At 35.3% G+C, this 20,566-nt stretch overlaps 1 protein-coding gene across 2 annotated transcripts in view; it reads right to left on the bottom strand.

Moving 5' to 3' along the window:
- The window catches only part of LOC140243799 (rap guanine nucleotide exchange factor 4-like), a 130,149-nt gene that overhangs the window by 15,484 nt on the left and 94,099 nt on the right, over window positions 1-20,566 (bottom strand). For both annotated transcript variants that reach the window (XM_072323465.1, XM_072323466.1), the window contains 4 exons: window positions 15,137-15,371; window positions 14,640-14,823; window positions 4,627-4,772; window positions 2,784-3,007 (listed from right to left, as the gene is read on the bottom strand). In XM_072323465.1, the coding sequence (XP_072179566.1) occupies window positions 2,784-3,007; window positions 4,627-4,772; window positions 14,640-14,823; window positions 15,137-15,371 (789 nt within the window). The remainder of the gene's footprint in view (window positions 1-2,783; window positions 3,008-4,626; window positions 4,773-14,639; window positions 14,824-15,136; window positions 15,372-20,566) is intronic.

The raw sequence follows: 20,566 nt of genomic DNA, 5'->3' as shown, positions 1-20,566 counted from the left end.
ACGATATAGAGAAAATATAAAAAAAAAATTAACATATTTTCACTTTCTTGCTTAAAAAAAAGTTACTTGACTTCCCCCTTTCAGATGGCAGGGCGAATAATATTGCCCTTAAAATATGGCAGTAACAAGTCAAGGAAATGTGCACTTTTTTCAAAAAGTAAAATTTTGTGAAATTCTCTTTGTATTTTCCTTATATCTTGTATGCATGTGACATCATGCACTGTAGTAACCTTTTTACCAAGCAGTGACTGTGGAGATACTTTAAAAATTCATAACTTTTGAAAGAATTGTCAGATTTTTCACTAATGTGTTCTACTGACATTAATGCATTCACTCAATCCACATGAATATGAAGATGAACTTGTCCTTTAACATTGCATATCTACTGACTTTGCTTTGTTCCCCGACTGGCAGGCACTCTGGAGTGCTTTTCTTTGCCAATTGGCACAGATGTCTGGACATTAATTGTCAATGAATTGGACCTAGAGATACCTAATCCTCTTAATCCCTGTTCTGTCACAATGGCCTTTATTAGACTAGACAAGAGTACAATGATACACCTGAGTGGGTTTGCAAACTTTACAAACAGGTCAATTTTGGATGGATCACTGAATGGTGATGAAAAAGCATGGCCCTAAGCTAAGCAAAAAGTCTGGGCAAAGAAAGTGTCAAACATAAGGTATGTAACATTCTGTATATTTAAAAAAAAAAAAGAATTTCATCTTCAGTTACATTGCATCAGTGAATTAGATTGATGAATACATTTAATGTGATAAATTCATTGGAGATATTTCCCGGTCATATTTGACAGGCACAAATCAAAAACACGTAACTAGACAGTATGCATGCACGTTCATAGAGTTGTGTCCTTTTTGCAGCATCAGTATCTCTGCAACCGATGCACACAGTGGGAGGCCCTAATTGCCTCCCAAGCATTCATGTGCTGCTTCCCTCATTTGTCCTTAGCTTAAAAAATACATATTTCCCTGATGGGAGGGCAATCCTCCATGAGAGCTATCTCTGCCAAAGGGAGATTATTGGAAATGGTCCAATGTCCTGTGGTATTGGGTATCAAAATCACTGACTTACATCTTCCTCACTTACACCTTCCTTCCTCGTATTACCAAATGAAGACCCAGAATGTGCAGACACCCTTGTTTTATGCAAAACCTTGAACTGCCAGAGCATGAAATTCATCTAAACATGCAGAGCAGGGCAGCCTGTGACCACAACACATTTGTTGGAAAAGTGTCAATGAACTATTTGCAACAGTCAAGTTTTGATTACTACCAAAAGTCAAACTCATGATTTTTCACAACTAAATGCACTTAATCTTGACAGGTTTTCATTCTCTTTTCTAAAATGATCTGTATGCATTTTGTTTCACAGGTTTGGAAGGAAAATCAACATGATTATCATAAACACTCAGTAGTTCAGCAAATGGCTTTTCAAAATTGGTACAAGGCACTGTCTCTTATTAAACCCTTGCCGGTGTAAAATTGAATTTTCCTGTCAAGTCTATAGATGGCATGCCCATTTGTAAGCTTAAGGGTGTATTTGATGCAACAGTTTACTTTGCAAACATCTAAAAAGCTTTAAATGTAGAACCTTTTCATGTAAAATTTACAAGATTTTTCTTATAGATTTTCCATAGGATTAATTGATTAATTAATTCATTTATTAATTCAATTCTTTGTTTCCATCATCAAAAAAAGCAATGAGAGTAAAAAGTATAGAAGCAAAAAGTAAAATATATGTAGTAATTAAGGAATATATGAAAATAAATGTAAAACAATGTACACTGTATACTGTGCAGACATGACCATAAGAAGTAAATAAAAGGATGAGAAAGAGTGATCCACTAAAAAGCATAGCTTGTACAGATGTGGATCCCTTGGTAAACAGTATGCATATCTCTGTCCAAAATGTATCTATGTTGACTAGAAGATTAGTTTTTTTGTAACAATAAAAGCATATTGTAAACAGTACTTAATAGTACAAAAATAATACATAATCAAAATAAGATAACTATGTCAGGATTGCAGCAATATCTGGACAATATCCATACAGCAAATTTGCTTGAGTGTACATGCTTTCACTTCATGTGAGCAGTTCAGAAGGTTCAGAATGCAATCTGGTATCAGTAGAAGATATGAAGAGTTTGTTCACAAAAACCAATAAGTCCATTTTCGAAGGTTTTGAAGTATGGTCTCTGTCATATTGTACAAAATGATACCTTTTGAATGATATATTGGTCACTAGAGGTATATTTTTGAAGTTATGGTCAAAAGAAGCAAAACATTTTTTGTTATTCTCTTTATGTTTCTTGACCTTTAATCGCAAATATCTCCATTTGGCAAATATGGACTTATCGGTTTTTGCGAACAAACTCTTCATATGAACATCTTATGATACACTGACCATCTGCACTCCTCTAAACATGGTCTGACTTTATTTTGGCAACCTAACCACTGAAATATGTATCCATAGATCCTCGTTCCAGGAAGAGTATATAGAAATACTATCAGCAAATGATACAACTTGACAAATCAATCTTTCAAGATTTATTTGAACATGGCTCAATCTTGACCACTTCTTTGGCAGTCAAATATATTGGCAAACACACAGACAAAAGCCTTTTGGATGCTTGATATATCATAACTTATGCCTATTCTTATTCTAAAAGAATGTCACAGAAATCAATCAAGTTGTGCCAGAGATCTGCTCAAAGTATAAAAGCATTAGTAGTAACAGAGAGACAAACCAAGATGACAGCTACCCACCCTGAGTATTCTGTTGAAGTCATATTTGTCGACTCGCAGGAAATGACAGTTGTCTTCTCTCAGCACAATGGAAGCAGCCCGAGGCGCATCGTTGACGAGTGCCAGCTTCCCAAAGTCATCTCCCTCATGTAGAGTACAGACAACTCCTTTGCCGTACTTTACCACATTGACTGATCCCTTTAAGATGATATACCACGAACGCCCCTCATCCCCTTGGTGGAATACTGTACATAGGAGGCGAGAAAATGGGCAGCAGAAGTGTAAGATTATTATTAGTTGTCTGGAGGAGAAAGCGTAGAAAGGATGAACACATCCTAGAAAAGATTCCTCTAAGAGGAACATAATTTAACAATGCACAGGGTAATAATAGGTTTGCTCAATACAAACTTAGCAATAAAGTTTTGATTGACATCAATTCTACAAATCAAGCTATGTAAATTCTAAAGTGGCAGTTACGTGTACTTACAGACATTACAAAAAGGGGAAAAAAGACTGATGATACACATCATATCAGACATATCAGACATATCAGAACTTGAATTTGCTGTATGAAAAAGATATCATTCTAACTGCTTAAAAAAAGAAAATCCATTTGAATACATTCCATAGCTAAATTTATCACATTTCAAACATCTATACAATGAGTAGCACAGGAGACCATTACAGATGCTCATGCCTTATTTGTAGGGTGCCTTCTCATATTCATTATAATAAATGCCTATTATAATATGACAGTAGTTGACAAATATTTATGGTGTTTTTACAGATAAAAAGGGGTAAATAATACGTGAGGCATATCACAAATAAATGAATCCAAATTTAAAGGAACATCAACATCAGAGACATATCCATATTTCCTGTGTCTATATATCACTTAACAAAACAAAATGTACACTTTTTAAATAAAATTCAGCCTTTTTTAACACAAAGCAGCTCATCAAGGAATTTGAACAAATCAATGATTGTACAGAACAAGTAGGTGAGCTCTTTTGATCAAGTTCTCTGAGCTGTATCAAAGTTATGTGATTTATGTACAATTTGCTCCCTCTGAATCACATGTTACCTGACACTCATTTATCACAACCAACAGACAACATTGATATAAGAAGAGGTGACCAAGTTATCTTTCCAGACAGCTGTGTTCTACTGACAATAAGCTGCAATTCTCCCTTGCCCTGTGAAGTGGAATAACCTTGAAGTCCCTTAAGTATGCCCTGGGTCTATATGCTCTTAAAAGATGATATGATACTCACATTAACCTTTACGAGGAATCCCCTTTTTCCACGTCCATTTAAGCATATCATTAAATTTCACATTCTACACAGCGCATGCAGCCCCTAATGATATCAAGTTCATCTATCATGCACAGTCATAAATTGAATTTTGATAATCAGGCGGTCTGTAACGTCTCAAATGTATTCATTTCACAATAATGTATTATCATTCGTATTATGACAACTCATTTGCCAATTTCTCTTACTAATTTACCGCTCACTGCTAAATTATGAATTTTTGTTATGGTTTCTTGCATTTTATTTTATCTGGAGTTACTTGACACATGTTTAGTTAAATAATCTCTTCTTTTCTGTTTTACTTTATTATGTTAATACCAAAGACAACTTGATATGACTACTACGGAAATTTTGAGATTTGATACTGTTAATATGAAGGAAATTAACAATGTTACAAGAAACATACATTGTACTTCTTCAGGTTGGTAAATGACATGTAGGTATCATTTCAGACAAAATGAGAACAGGCTGTGCTGACTGATATAGAATTTGACAGAGCCTTTCAGTTATTTTCAAGAGCATTTTGGCGATAGGTGGAATGAGAAACTTACAAACTGTCCCTGCCTTCTCGTGGCACTCAAAGACCAGGACGCTGGTCAGTTGTCTCTTGACCATAGTGGACAGATGAGCCAGGGCTTTGATGTGGAGCAGCTCTTCGTAGATTATCTCTAGGTCATCCACACTCCTCTCCTGAGGACTGATAGAAACAGATGACATGAAGGGAAAAACAAAACATATAAATCAAGTGACAGAATGTCTCAGTGTAGACAAGTCTTCAAGTTATACACCACTATGATACACACATGTACATCTGTTATGAAATGACTGTTCCTAAAAACAAACACCTGACACATAGTGCAGGCATCTTTGTCTGGCTTACCCAGAACTCTGAAAGAAAAAAAAACAATGCAAAACAGTCTAAATTAAAAAAAAAAAATGAAATGTGTAAACATTGTTTGCTGCTGGATTTCATTCCTGCATAAACAATTCATATTAAAGCTGGAAATATCACAACAAGAGCTGCCACCCTGGGATGTAAATGAGAGGATCTATAGACATTTTAAAATGAGAGGATCTATAGACATTTTATCTAGAGCATTCATGTGAAATTTTATGCATCATTAACAGATAGTATCAACAGATACAAAACATCTATTTGTTCATGACACACAATAAGATAAACCTCTTGGGTTTCCTACTAAAGTTGAAAGAAAAGAAAGACAGGTTGTTAGAAGGACAAGGCTGAAATACCTGTGAGTCAACTATTATTTATTTAACTGCACAATGTGAACTTTGATAGCATGTCAATTACATGTACTGCCACTATACAAGGTTTCAAGAAAATCACACTGAAAAGATGTGATTTGTTTCAGAACAGATGCATAACAGAAACCAAAAAACAGATTTGAAAAGAGATCATGTGATTTGAAGCTAGATGAAGGAGCAGGTGAATGATGAACTGATTTAACAGATTGTAAGAGCATGGGCTTTGAAACAAAGAAATGCTACTGAATGATAAGAGATTTTTAAAAAATATTGTAGCCATCTAAGTCAAGCAACATGAGTGAGAACAGTGTACAGAATGCTGCAAGTTTAAATTTTGCCTTTAAATACTTTGTGTCTTTGTTATTAATGGAAAATATAAGATGCAAAAATTAAATCAATGGTGATTTCAGAAATTAAACAAAATAACTGAGAAATAATGGCATCTATCAATAAACTACCATCTCTTCTAATTGCACAATTAATGAGAAATTCAAGTAGTCATAATTTGATAATAATCATATCATAAATGTATTTTGGATTTGATATCATATGGATGCATTTTTTTTTCTCCTTGTGATGAACATATTATGAATATGATGTTGATCACTGTTGGCTTTATAAATCAACTCAGCAAACCATTTCATTTTTATTTTTTATTTTCTCTTTTATAAAAAAAAAAAATAGCAGTATGTCAGCAGAGGATTTCTTGAATGGACTTTGAGCAGGAGGCTGCTGTAGATAGGACACCACTAATCAAATTATAAGTAACTTTATTCAATCATACCATTTGAAGATTGGGTGTAAATTACCATGTTTGTTTTTGCCGTTGTTTGTTGTTGGGTTTTTTTTTCCGGGGGGGGGGGGGGGGGGGGGGTTACTTGCTCAGATACTTAATAGGAAAAAAGGAAAAGTGAGATATGCTATGAGACACAACACAAGGGGAAAATCCCTGGGTATTAAAGGTAATATAGTACTCAAAAAAAAAAAAACAGCTCAGAGAAATATTCAGAATTAATCAATACAAATTGCTATAATCAGTCAATACTAATATGAACAAAGTAAAGTAACGTTAAGTATTCCGATACAGTCAGTTTAAGAAACAGTACTTTCAAGATACTCTGTTTGGATAGATATTCATTTGGAAACCTGGCAATAAAGACATTTTTGGCCATTGATGTATACAGGCAGAATTGTTGTTAGAGAGTAAAACTAACTTACGTTCTGATTGACTTGTTTGATAGTATCATCTTGTCATTTTGTGTACTTTATCAGCCAATGAGACATACACGTCAAAAAATCAAGTGTCATGTAGATCATTTCAACATTCATCTACCTGAAGATGATTATAACTAATAAGATGACTATAATATGACTGTCAATCCATATTTTGAGAGTTACATAATCTTGCATACACTACATCTCTTGTAATTTGTATGATATAACATTTGTTTCAGAAGAATGACTGACCAATGCATGATAGCTGGCCTCTTGCATCAGTCCAGTGGCAATTGTTTTCACATCTTTTGTTTTGTTTTTTTCTAGGGAAGTTTTGAACAGTTTAATGGAATAAGGAGACTGGATGATTTCACAAATGTCTCTTCTAGCAGCCCACTGAATACTGGGAAGAGGAAGGTTTTCTTGTTTTTGTTTTTATATTTTCTTCTCCCTTTTTCATCTTATGATAGCCACAGATGGGTTTCAAGAAGCAGATGGGCTTGGTAATTGTGAAATGCCCAATGAGGTGTGTTATTGGACACTGGCTGAGGTGCGTCGGTTAATGATGCGGGCTGGCCTGACCCTTCATACCGGTAGACCGACCAAACTGAAACACAGCTTGCAACCTGTTATCTTATTAAAGGTCAAAGGTCACATGACACACCATACGATGTGTGTTGTCAAATGAGTGTCTAAAATCTATGCTCAATTCATACCGAACAAATTTCCATGTTGATTTCCTCCTCAGAGGAGCCTATATATTACCAGCACTGTCTTTTCAGTGGCTCTCTCCATTTAGTGTACATTACATAAGATCATAGTATGTAGTAGTGGTACTATTTTCTCCCTTGTAATAAGTCTGTTCTAGTCTACAGTGGGCTTTGATTTCATGCATACACAATGCTCCTTTATCCATTGTTGGAGAATTAACACCTACATATCTGGGCAAATTTCCAGACCGTGAGACAAATCATTCCAAAAAAAAAAAAAAAAAAATGAACAGCTTAGTCAGTACCTGTGTGTGCACATAACATGTGTGGTGTACTCATAGAAAAGTGTCATGCCATCAAAAACATTTTAATATTGATATGATTTATTCCCCAGTGTAAGGAAATTGTTCACATCTAAACATATATACATTCAGAGCAATATCTCTATGTATCATGCATGAAGCAAAGGGCAGAAAACATGTGATGAGATAGTAATGTTCATGCTCTAGAGACACTGAAGGAGCAGGCGAGACTATGCACACTGAGGCACACTGTGGCAGACTCTTTGCCTTGATAGAGAAAGGCTGGTTGCAGGAAAGAGCAAGACCTAGACCAGCTTGCAGTAGACAAGAGGACACAAGAAGCCTGATACTATTAAGGGCTGTCCATACAGGATGTGATGTGACCATGACATCAATACACCAAATTATCCACAATTATTCATATTTCTCAATTTGACTTTATAGTTTGAATCTCAGAGCTTAATCACATTCTGTGTGGACAGCTTTTCAAGTCTTGTTCAGTGAAGTGCTCCCTATGGTGGTGCTAAATTTTTGGACACATGAAATGAACATATCAAGACCATTCTCTCTCCCTCAGAGAAACAAGGGAAAATGGAAACATCAATTGTAAAATGGGGACATGGCTGATTTTTCTCAGCGCTAGCATAAAGGGCAGGGTGGATTAAAAAAAAAATTATGATGAGCATCAGGCCACATTATCATCAACATTGTCATAATAGTGGGCAGTATTTATTTATATAAATCGATAAGTTGCTGGAAAAATTAACAAAGTTTCAATTGCTAAAATGAAACATCCACATAGTTCTGAATAGAAGAGCTAGAAGTTAGATTATATTTTCAATGGCTTCAGATTAATCTCTCTTATTCATTTTCCTTCCCCCAATATCTAACCAGAATTCTAGAACAATTGAAAATGAAATAGTTATTTTCTTGGAATATTCAATCAAATAAATGGAAGTCAATTGAAATTGAAATTTGCCATCAATTTTATTGATTGGTTTTACAGTTTCCGATAGGGCACAATCATAAGACACAAATGTTAATTTGTCTATCCTGAACATACTATTTTTATAAATATATGCCATTTATGATTCACAATGAGGCAATCATATGTCACAAATGATTTCAAGCTCTGAACTGATTGATTAAATCTGTAATACTCATGCAGTGTATTTGTCATCGTGTTGTGAATAAAAAGGTTAATTAGCTTTCAAAAAACATCAGCTTTAATTGAAATGAACTCAATTTTTCAGTACCTCACAAAACATTGGGATAATTCTAATCTATTTGAATTAATCAATTCTTGCATCAAGTTGTTTTTATTGCAACTGATTGACAAATTGCCCTTCATTGATGGAAATTACCAATTATTCAACTGGAGAATGTATGCCCATGATCTTTTTATGAGAGGTACTTCTACTAAGATACTGAATAATCAGTGCTTATTTACATCGAAGGGTAATTGGCAATCACTTGTAATTTCTAATCCATGCTCACATTCTACTTAGTGACTACATGGAGCACGAACAGACTATAAAAGAATACTTTAAAAGCTCAGACCTATTGAAAGTGGGATAATTATTCAAAAACATTTTCAGTGCTCTTCTTAATTGTCTACAAAGATTTCCTCACAAATCTGGGATTTACATGTGGCTTTTTCATTAGCTGATATTCATTAATTCCTGAAAGTAGATTTTGGTTTTATCAGGTAAGGAGGGTAATAAGTTCTTCAACATTTGAGGGAGCATATAATATAAAAGTATGTGACATTGAGATTGGACATTGGTGATATTAATGATTGAATAATCTTTTTGTAGAAACAGAACAGAGCCGGTTAATGAGTCATGCCCTGATATTCATGCTTTAGTAAAACTGCATCACACATTGAAAGGAACCAGTGCAAATCAACCAAAATGATGTCACCTTAGTTTCTTTCTCAATGTTCATCAAGACAAAAAGAAAATATTATGTATGCAAACATTTTCTTACATCAGTTTTAAAGAAAGGAAACTGTTACAAGAATTTGAATAAGCAGAAGACAATTATATCTAAATATCTTGTAAGCAAGAATTTTGATTAGTTACTGATGACAAAAACAGGAAATTCATGAATGGAATTATGTAAGAGGATAAGCCACATGCCCTAGAATTGTTTCTCTATCTTCTTTCTGAAATAGAAAAGGTGATTATGAATAGACATATAGGATTGTTACACATCTTTTTAATCAAGTACTTGGAAAAACATCAGAAGGAACAAGCTTCCGGTTTGACTGCCCAGTCATTAATTGTTTTCACTGAACAAGACAGCAGATGGAAAAGGTAAATTTCAGCCAAACAAGAATGCTACTATGGTTACTCAACAAGTACTTACTCAAAACCCCATGCTCGCATAGGAGTGCTATAATATATTAAGTGTAAAGAGTGAAAACATTTGGGGGATATATTTTGTATCACAAATGAGACAATGTATAAAATGTATTATATGAGATGTATGCCATGCTTAACATTCTCCAAACATACTTGTTTAGAAATAATCAATTCACACAATATATAGAAAATCATAAATAAATTATATTTTTGTCACACTTTTCATTACATATAAAAACAAAAATAAAGAAGAAAAATCTGATAAGTTTATGAAATTTGAATCTTTTTGTCATAAATGTGTCAACTGTTGCTTAATGAACCAACAAATTTATTAGTTTGGCTATTCAAAGCAATTGACAGGAGAAAAATACAGTAACAGAAAATGACATGATAAGAGTTTGACAGCGGTTGCTAGGATGCTACAGAAACAGTAACAATAATGACAAACTAAAATTGTTTGAATATCATATTAGCAGAATAATACTCAACAGTTCAAGGCTTTAAATGTTTAATAAGATATGAATGCACCTTACTGTCTACATTAAATACCCTTGATGCATACTAAGCTATTATACTGACACACTATGCGTTGTGATTTCAAAGATATATAAGGGTTGGATTCTTAAATCAACAAGTGAAGGGATCAGAGTGGTGTCATGTGTGGTCTGTAGGGAAATGTACAAGAAAGAATTTCACAGACAAACGTCGCGGCGACGCCAACAGGATGCTACAAAGACAAAGCTGACTTCAATTAAGCAGCTGATGTGGGTATTGAGGGTCAGGTTTTTGATGACAAACATGAGACTGCAGCAAAACGTGACGATGACCATTAAACATTGGAGGGAAGAACGGGTGCTGTAGTTGCCAATTTTGAAGACAAATTTTACATTTGAGGAAAAGTAGAGCTTTTGAAGAAGAAAATGGGACAGAAATTTTAATAGTGCAAGAGGGCCTAATTCTAAAAAACTAGAATCTTTAAATAGAATCTGTAAATCTTCTTTGTTATAATGTTGAACAACTTATGCTGAGGAAATGAGTCTTTCAAACATTATATACTACACTATCTCTGTTTAACAGCTGAAACTTTTCTACGAGGATTGTTTCTCTCTTTTATCTTGAGGCTTCTAACAATGCCAATGTCTTGTCCTCAAGGAAGTAGTAAAATTCATCCCAAGAGTGAAGATTACCAATCCATTCAAAAGTTATGAATTTTACATTTTAGGTGCAGCCATTGCTGGATGAGAAAACTACAACACTTTTGTCACATCATAATTTATATTAACAACATCAAGAAAATAATTCACAAATATACAAAAAATATATTTCCCCTTTTCTAGCACGATGAAAGAGTACTTTATTTACATTTTTAGAAAGCAGGGGAAATATTTCCCTTTTTATATGTAAGTAAGAAGTCCAGGGAATGTGTACTTTTCATACAAAATTAAAATTTTGTGGAATTCCCTTCACATTTTCTTTATATCTTTGTAAACACATGACGTCACAAGCTGTAATAGTCTTTTTATCCAGCGATGGCTGCACCCAAATGGATTGTCTAATTTCCTCAAACTTTCACTGATGTGTTCTATTAATATTGCTGCATTCTCTCAATTAACAAATATATTTGGGTTTCATTTCATTCTCGCTGAACTCTGTTAGTACCAGAACAGACTTGGTTGCCTGGGATAGTTAGTTTGCAGTGTACCGGGCATAATACATGGCTGATGTTAACCAGGCTACCAAACTCACATATATCTAAATACATCCACACAACATGCACACACACACACACACATACACACACACACACACACACACACACTTAGTGCTTTTTTAAATGAACAGGAAACCATTGGCAAGTAGGTGTTAAAGGGTTAAGACTGTGTCCAAGAATATCACACACCAAAGGTAGAACATCTTGAACAAGGTTGTATGCACCTGGCGGCAGGCAATAGGCTCTCCTGTTTAACACGCTCTGAAATCCTATTTGCTGTACAACATTCCCATGATTCGCTGAATCTTTGGATCTAGTAATGACTGCAACCAGAGCTTTCAGCAAAAACTTGAACAAAATAATGTTAATAGGCTTTCAAATTAGGAGGCAACATTAATCTTTCATCAACTGCAATCTAGTATTCACAGCCAAGGCTAAAGTCTACGTAGCATCCAGCCCTTTAATAATGTCATCTTGTCAGAAAACAGGATGTATACAAGCAGCCATTACCACACAAGAACACACACATACTCACACATACGCATACAAACATAAGAACGCCATACTTAAGCATGTTAGATACCCATGTATTCTTGAACAGAAGTACCAATGATATGAAAAATAATGTAATAAATGCCATCAGAACTACCAGCACTACTGCTGCCACTATTACTATCAATACATGGGATAATAATGTTTTTAAAAAAAAAAAAGTCTCTTAGCGAATCCAACCTTTTAAATGATTCATATTCTATTTAACACTATGACTCCAGCCTGCATAATTAACATAAATTTTCCTTTACATCTATAAAAAGATGACTAAATTATGAATTTTTAAATCAGTGACTGGATAAAAGGCTCAGACTCGTGGCCTCAGACCTCTGAATCACTTACAAAAACAAAATTCTTTTTGAATATTTGTTGTATTTTATATTTTTAGGAAGCTACAATTCCTCGTACTGAAGAAAAAAAAAAAACATGAATGCCAACGAGAGCAGCATCTTTGCAAACCCATTACCAAATTTAAGTCTTATGATAAGCAATGTGTGCAAATGATTAGGTAAACATGCTAAGCATGGTTTTGTACATCAAGGTCACAAGTTGTGGCCCATTAGTCTGACTATACAGGAGGCATTGTATTGATTTTTATCCATTATGCACATTAATAAAGTCATGTTTTCATCATTACCAGATTGGTACCCTCTCCTGGCAGGCCATTTAAGCAGCTGACATCATCTTCCTAAGAATTCTTAAATCTTTTCATGTCATTTGTCTTGATCAATTTTGTCTCTAACAAGCTCTTCTAATGTTCTCACTATAACATAAACAGTAATAAACATATTCTCTCACATGAACAAAGCTTATAGCTTCTCTTGTGATGGAAACTAAACATTGAGCATCACTAGCTTGAGACATTTCATTAGGAATATATGGCAAATGGGAATGTTTGAAAAATTGCATGAAATACAGTATATTATAAAACACTTAACATGACAATAGTAAAAGTGTCATTAATCATACATAAATGAATTTACATTTTTTACTGTAAACTTCATGCATAGAAATGTTTATTGAAAAAAAAGCACACTCACCACTGATATATTATACAAATAATGCATCATGTAGTCACAAGCATTGGTCCACGACTTACACCTTTAACTATTAGTAACATGTTATCACTTAAACTTTGCTTACTTAGAACAATAAAAAGATCCATCTCAAAATGTTTTGAATTTCTGACAGCTTTGTCTCTTCACATGTCTTAAGGAAAGAATCACTGGAATTTCTAATAGCTTTCTCTCTTCACATTTTAAGGAAAGTATCACTGGATCACTCGGAGACCCAAACCACCCCTCTCACCTTTCAAAGAGGAAAGGAGATTGAACTTAAAGGTACACACCGCTAATCAGCTAAAGATACACATGTGAGAACCTTTGCCAGGTGCTAACTTTGATGAAATTTTCAAGTTTGAGTTTGTCTGAGATATCAAGGGACTTTAACCCGTTGAGGACGAGTCCCGAGTATACTCGGGCAAGCGTCTATGGGAAATGTGTGTTGTAGCAAAATCAAACCGTCCTCAATGGGTTAAATCTGGAAATCTATGAAACATGAAGGGATAAGGAGATAATCAAGAAGTGGACAAAAAACAAGAAGCAGCAAGACACAATGAAACTCCTAATATATGCAACATGCTGCAATCCAGTTTTTGGTACATTTTTAAGCTTGTGACTGTGACAGAGATCATTAAATACTTCTTCTTTACTGTCCAATTTTCTCTCGATAAAAAAAGCATCAAATATGTGGTAAGAAATTTGATTTTCACTGAAACATACATGTACATTTTCTACATCAGCCACTTTCTTCGGTATGTGATAAGTTTTGAAACTCTGTGATAAACTGCATTTTTGCTGTGATGTTTTCTTTTCTACATGTTACATGTTCACTGAAAATAATGAGCAATGAAATAACTGTCATTTTGTATTTGTGGATTTATGGTTTCTTTCAATCTGACTTTTTGTTTATATTTCCTAACCCTCATGAAAATCAAGAGCTCATTCAAAACCTTGCAATTCCAGTGTAACCAAAATTATATTATCACATAACTGAAAAACATATTTTGGAATTAACATCAAAGAATTAAGAACACTCAATATTTCAATCTAAAAGAATAATATCACTAACGATGACAATTTAGGCACGCAAAGTTATGATGTAGTAGATGAATTTCTCTGTCAAACAAAAAGCTCATACCTTTGACATCAGTAAATCAATTCTTAGAAAAGAGTAGCTTTTGCCATAAAACTAGCATCATCCAACAAACATTTTGATACTGCATACAATACACAAAAGATAGGTTATACAATTTTGCATCAATGAATGCTTTATACAGCACATGAAGAGACAATAATATGAAACAGTGGGTGACACAGGGAAACAATTACAGAGGGTCTGCAGCAACCAAAAGGGAAGTAGGAGGAATGATGGGATACTCACGGTTTGCGGAGAATGAGTCTCATCATGGCATCTGGGGCGACCTTGGCCAGCATCGCAATGATCTCTGGCAATTCCTCCTCAGCAGCCTTCTTCTGGGAGGATGTTGGTGTGCTGGTGATGCCCAGGTCATCCTCCCGAAACCGGTAGTGATGCTGGGCATCTTGGAAAGGATGCTCTCTGCACACTGGGCAAGGAAATTGTGTCAACGATAAATGATTGGTTGTACATTTTGGAGAAGTAGTCTAGACAACCAGAGCTATACTCTAAATTGACACCATAAAGATACATGTACACATCATCAAAGTGCCTCTTCTCCAAAGACAAATTGGACGATATCAATGCATATGTTTTGTTGCATAAAATGCAAATTTAGATAAGACTATTACACCAATTAAAGTAATATCATATGCATCCTAATGTGTCATTACATTGCAACTGATAACAGCAGTGCCCATAACAATAACATTAAAAGTAAACAAGAGCTGGCTATTGTCTACCTTCTGTGATGACGCCCTCTTCAAGCAATGCCTGCCACATTCCGATGGCTTGGGGGCGTGACCTCACCAACATCATCTGACCTTGCTGCATCAGCCAATCAACCATCTCAGAGCCCACCATGCACTTCCTGTAGGTTCGGAGGTTGTACTTCCTGTCCTTAATAAGATGTGGGGATTTGGCGAGGAGGATGGTGCGGAAGATTGACCCAGCATGGGAGAGTTTGTCTGTAGGGATCTGGGACAGACAAATATGAATATATTTGCAGAATTAAGGAAAAGTCATATCAATTTACATAACCAAGATAAGGTACAAGGACCCTTGAAGAATGCAATGATTTTCTTTTAAATATGACATTATGATATTGTCACATAAATGGATTCATGAATATCAATGGTTTGAACATCCTCTGATAGGTTCACTCATGGCCTCCACCACTCCGAAGATACCCCCTTTAACTCTTTATGTGCTACGTTCGCACCTCCATCTCAGTCGACGGCGTGCCAACTTCGCATATTCTGCTCAAAAGCACAAAGCCGCCCAAACAGACAAATAAATCCCCAAATGACACAGTACGATAAAAGTGTTTCTCATGATTCCATTCCTGCCACAGGTAGCTTGATTTTATGTGGTGATTGGCTATCAAGTGGTGTTCCCAACTGGATTTGTGTGTAAATTCTAAGTTTCTGGCACTGTTTTACGTGCAAAAGTAATGCCTCGACAATGATATGGCTACTGGTCATTTGAAAGAAAAACGATGGTAGATTTGTCATACAATTTACATCAAAGCAAAGTTAGGCATTTTCTCTACAACTTTGCTCATTACATTTCCAGGGTTACAAAAATCTACTTTAACTTAAAGAAATTTGAAAAGCAGATTGTTTCTCCAAAGCATGGCTACATTGGTGTCTCAGAATAATGTGGCACACGGGGGGTTTATACCACGGCACATAAAGAGTTAAGGATGGAACTGGGTTAGGATTTTGACCCCCTATCATGAGCTGAAAAGAGAAACCATCAAGGCAGCACCCCCCCCCCATACCTCTCATCATGGGCTTTTGGAAGGGAAAACTGCTAGCATACATGCAAGGGGCATAATGTGTGTGCGGCACATGAGTGTGAAATGTCCTGTGAAAAAAGAAAAAATGCCAGCCCTGCATACTCCGCAGCAAAACATGCACATTAGGCACATTCAGGAAAATCGGGGCAACAACCAAGAAGCCACACAACCCCTATTTCGGATTTTTTTTTTCTTTTTTTTTGGGGGGGGGGGGGTTAAAACTAACCCTTTTGGGGGGATTGTTCAGGAAAGATTTCAAAACTTATCAAAAATATTTTCGGGAAAAATGCTAAAATACCCCTATTTCCAACGATTTGGGGATTTTTTTTTTCTTGTATTGAGCCCTTTGGACATATCCCCTTTTCAAAAGAATAAAAAATCACAAATGTACAGGGGGAGGGGGGCAGGTCACATCTAAGGGTATGTGATACCAAATTTCATACCACTACAAAACACATTAATACATCAAGATAAACTTTTGTGTGACTGGTAGAAATTTAATTTCTCATCAGATTTCATTTCATTGAACATATTGCTAACAAAAGTAGCATTTTGCAAGGCAATATGAATAAAAAAAAAAACCACTTACTTCATTTGGTTTACTACCTGTCTATCATGTTAAGTAGTGTTGTTTGAATTTACTCCTTCTACAATAATGGATCTATTGAATAAATCAAAAGATGGGAGAAAACAGCACTGCAGTATTCTGAGGGTCAAAAAACTGTTCTTTTCTTTTCTTTTTTTGGGGGGTGGAAAAATGGTAGTAAATGCTATAAGTAACAATAGGCATCTTTGTAACTCCCATTCCCATAAATGAACATGTGTGTGTGTGTGTGTGTGTGTGTGTGTGTGTCTGTAAATGGTTCTGCAAGAGACAATGCATATATGAAAAAACATGTAAGAAATGTAAGATTTGTTTGTCCTAACTCCTAAAAGTTATTTCCTGACCAGGCATTTCACATCTACTGAAGATGTGCATTATTGATCATCCTATTACAGATTACATTTGGTGAGAAGATTACGAGACAGACAATTTGCCATTCGCAAAATTTGTTATTTACTTAGGAGCTGGGGCCTTGGAATCTTATGGGGGAGCTCCCCTCAAAGTCTAATGAAATCTGAGGATTGAACAAGACATTTTCATATTTCCCAATTTGTCTGATTACAATGCACACTTGATGCTGTCTGGTAGGCAAACATGCATAATGTTGAATAGAGAAGATTAGACTCTTGATAATGGCCAAATATTTCAGGAGCATTCTTGTGATTATATATTTTTGCCAGGGAAAGAAAATTGTTGTTGGGTGCCAATACCTTGTATCTCAAATTTTGGTAAAAATCACTTTTTTGATTAAGTGTTTAATAATCAGTTAAGTGATGTCCTGTCCTAGCTGTCTTACCCCCAAAAATGAAGCCATCATGGTATGTCAAAAGAAAGGCAATCCCATTTGCTATAGTATTTTGGCTGCCATGTTTCTTTGCTCTCCTGAACATTTGGCATTTGTTAGATACGAGGGTTTGTTGCCCCACCAGCAAAATGCCATTCTTGAAATATAGATGTGTCACTCCATTGGGATCGCCTCTTGCATCATCGCAAATACTGACAGAATATCGAGGGTGAATCAGTGCTGAGTTCATAATCTTTGATGCAAGCCTACCATTAAAGTAAAGAACATTGAGCTTTATAATCCTTATAAGTCAGTGATGTGCTTATTTGCACATAGATGCAGACTAAACAGAAGATAAATGTAAGAATAAGGCTGATTCTTGCCATCACTTAGTGCAGATATGACTATGTACTCTCATGGAACATACACAGACAAAAAGAAAATACATAAACTGACAATTTCACAATGGTATACATATTCAGATATAGTGCACTCCCATAACAATGAACATGGTTACAATGAAATTCTCATCACAACGAATTAAAAACTCAGGTCCTAAATTATCATCTACATAACTTTATGTACTTTACTGTTCAGCTTAACAAAATTTATATACAGTCAAACCTGTCTTAGCGGCCACCTGCTTATAGCGGCCACTGAAAAATCCCCCGCACAAAATTGCTGCATTATGGACCCTCTATATAGCAGCAACCTGCCTGACGCGGCCAGCGGCCACTCATTTTGTATCTCGTGGTGAATATCTACCTGCGTATAGCAGCCACAAAAATTTAGCTGAACCGTTAAATCAGCCATGAATACAATGTCTTTTACGTTCATTGCGTGAATTCTACTGAGTCTTTAATAGCTCAGTCACAATCACACAGACATGATTGACAATGCAGCTCTTTGCCACGAAACGCCATCTTACCACTAACTTGATTGAATAGATGCTACAAAGGCAAAGACAACTCCTAATATCATCTTAGAATTCTACCAAAATGCCAACTTATTAGTGTTTAAGTCCCCTTGAATAAGGAAAATATGATACTTGTCTGGGTATTGTTTGTTGCTTACATCAGCTTCACACATTATCAATTCCCTCGAACTCACTCGTGAACCCCATTAATGTAAACCGGTATGAACCAGAGCAGTTCCTCAGGCCCAAAATGTTATTTTTAAAATCCAAAAGAACAGAAGCAGGCAAAGAAAAAAAAAATAAAATGACGTGAATTGTACAACAAAAATCCCCATAATAGCTGCACATGCAAACTTATTTGCTGGTTGCAGTTTTTTCAGAATAGCATGTGGCATTTTCTGCTATCATAAAATGCAAGTATTGAAATTCAAAATGGCCAACAACCTGTCTATAGTGGCCACCTGTCTATAGTGACCACTTTTGTTGTTTCCCTTGGGTGGCCGCTATAGACAGGTTTGACTATATTACAAAAGAAAACTGCCAGACTATGTTATAACGGGAGTCGTCTTTACTGTATAACTTCACTTTCTTGGCCAGCATTCCACAACCCCACTGACATTAGGAATATTACATTTCATGTTTCTTATAAGACAGAAAATTCAAAACTTTAATATTGATGATCATAGCCATACTGACAAGGTCGAAACTCACCATACTTTATACATTTTCATTTTCTTGTTCTCACATGTCTCATCTGTTATGATATAGAACTCTATAGTTCTAGGTGAAAGGATGAATATCAAAACTCATGTAAAAAAAAAAAAAAAAAAAAAAAAAAGTTTTGTATTTTTTGTATATATTATGATGTACCAGTTTCACCACAAATACAGCTTGAGATTAATATCAGATACATGTATGGAATAATTTCTCTCAAAAGCAATATCCTTGAGTACAATCATCTTTCCTCTGTGAAGTTTCTTGCTAGGTTATACTATATCAAATCCTTCCTATCATATCATCTTTCACTTTGAGACTAACTACACCAACAATCAGACATCATGACCGCAAAACCATTTTGATTTTAAAAAATAACATTGTACAGACTTGAACTCTACACTCTAGACTCTTTAACATCACACCCGAATAAGGAGTATGTCCACAGATTATTTGCCACCTTAAAGGCAAAGAAGTTATAGCCTGCAGCCTAGGGGCGAATACTTCACTCTATCTGCTACACCCCAGTAGCCTGCCATCTTCATTAGATTATGGCTGACTATAATGGGATTAGTAATAAGATTACACAGCCAGTTAGAATGTCATGCGCATATCTCAGGACTGGGGAATCTGCCATCATTTATCTCTCTTTACCCAACTCCTTGTTTCTGCTGCAGAGTGTCATGGGAGGGTGCTGGAAAGGTAGAGGGTGGAACCCCACTTCTGCCGTGAATTCAAAATTCAGACTAAACCCTTGCACACACTGTCTCACATCAAACAACCATACAGTGTAATCAGTATATGCACTATGGATTGGACACCTCTAACGTGTGTGAATTTTAGGTGATTTACATGGCCATCACTATCACTTATGTTTTTAACTTCAAAATGCTTCTGATGAGAAAAACACTGATGAGAATATGACATTATTTAGGCAGGGTAGCATTAAGAGGATCGCCCTTCCAGAGGACCTAAAATTGTTGTCCCTCCACTGCCACATAGAGAGAAAGACAAAATGGTATCATCAAAATCACAAGAATGGCAACAAATGCTTTGACTGTACATGACTTAGACCTACATATGTCATTGCATAGCATCAAAACAATATTTAGACAGCATGATTGCACTATACAAATTGATTAAAAGATTACAGTGCTGATGACAAGGTATGATGGTTATCATAGAAACAGCATTAATTCTAAATGAAATTGTAAACAACAGGTTTGACATCATAGATAAATATATATATATATATATATATATATATATATATATATATATATATATATTACTAAGTGTATTCTAGAATTGCATTATGCAAATAGGGCACAGAGTATTATTACGTTTTTACTTT

This window comes from Diadema setosum, chromosome 20 (genome assembly GCF_964275005.1).
Source record: "Diadema setosum chromosome 20, eeDiaSeto1, whole genome shotgun sequence".
Classification (NCBI taxonomy): domain Eukaryota; kingdom Metazoa; phylum Echinodermata; class Echinoidea; order Diadematoida; family Diadematidae; genus Diadema; species Diadema setosum.
Note: the sequence above shows the minus strand (reverse complement) of the source record. Positions and strands in the feature narration are given on the sequence as shown.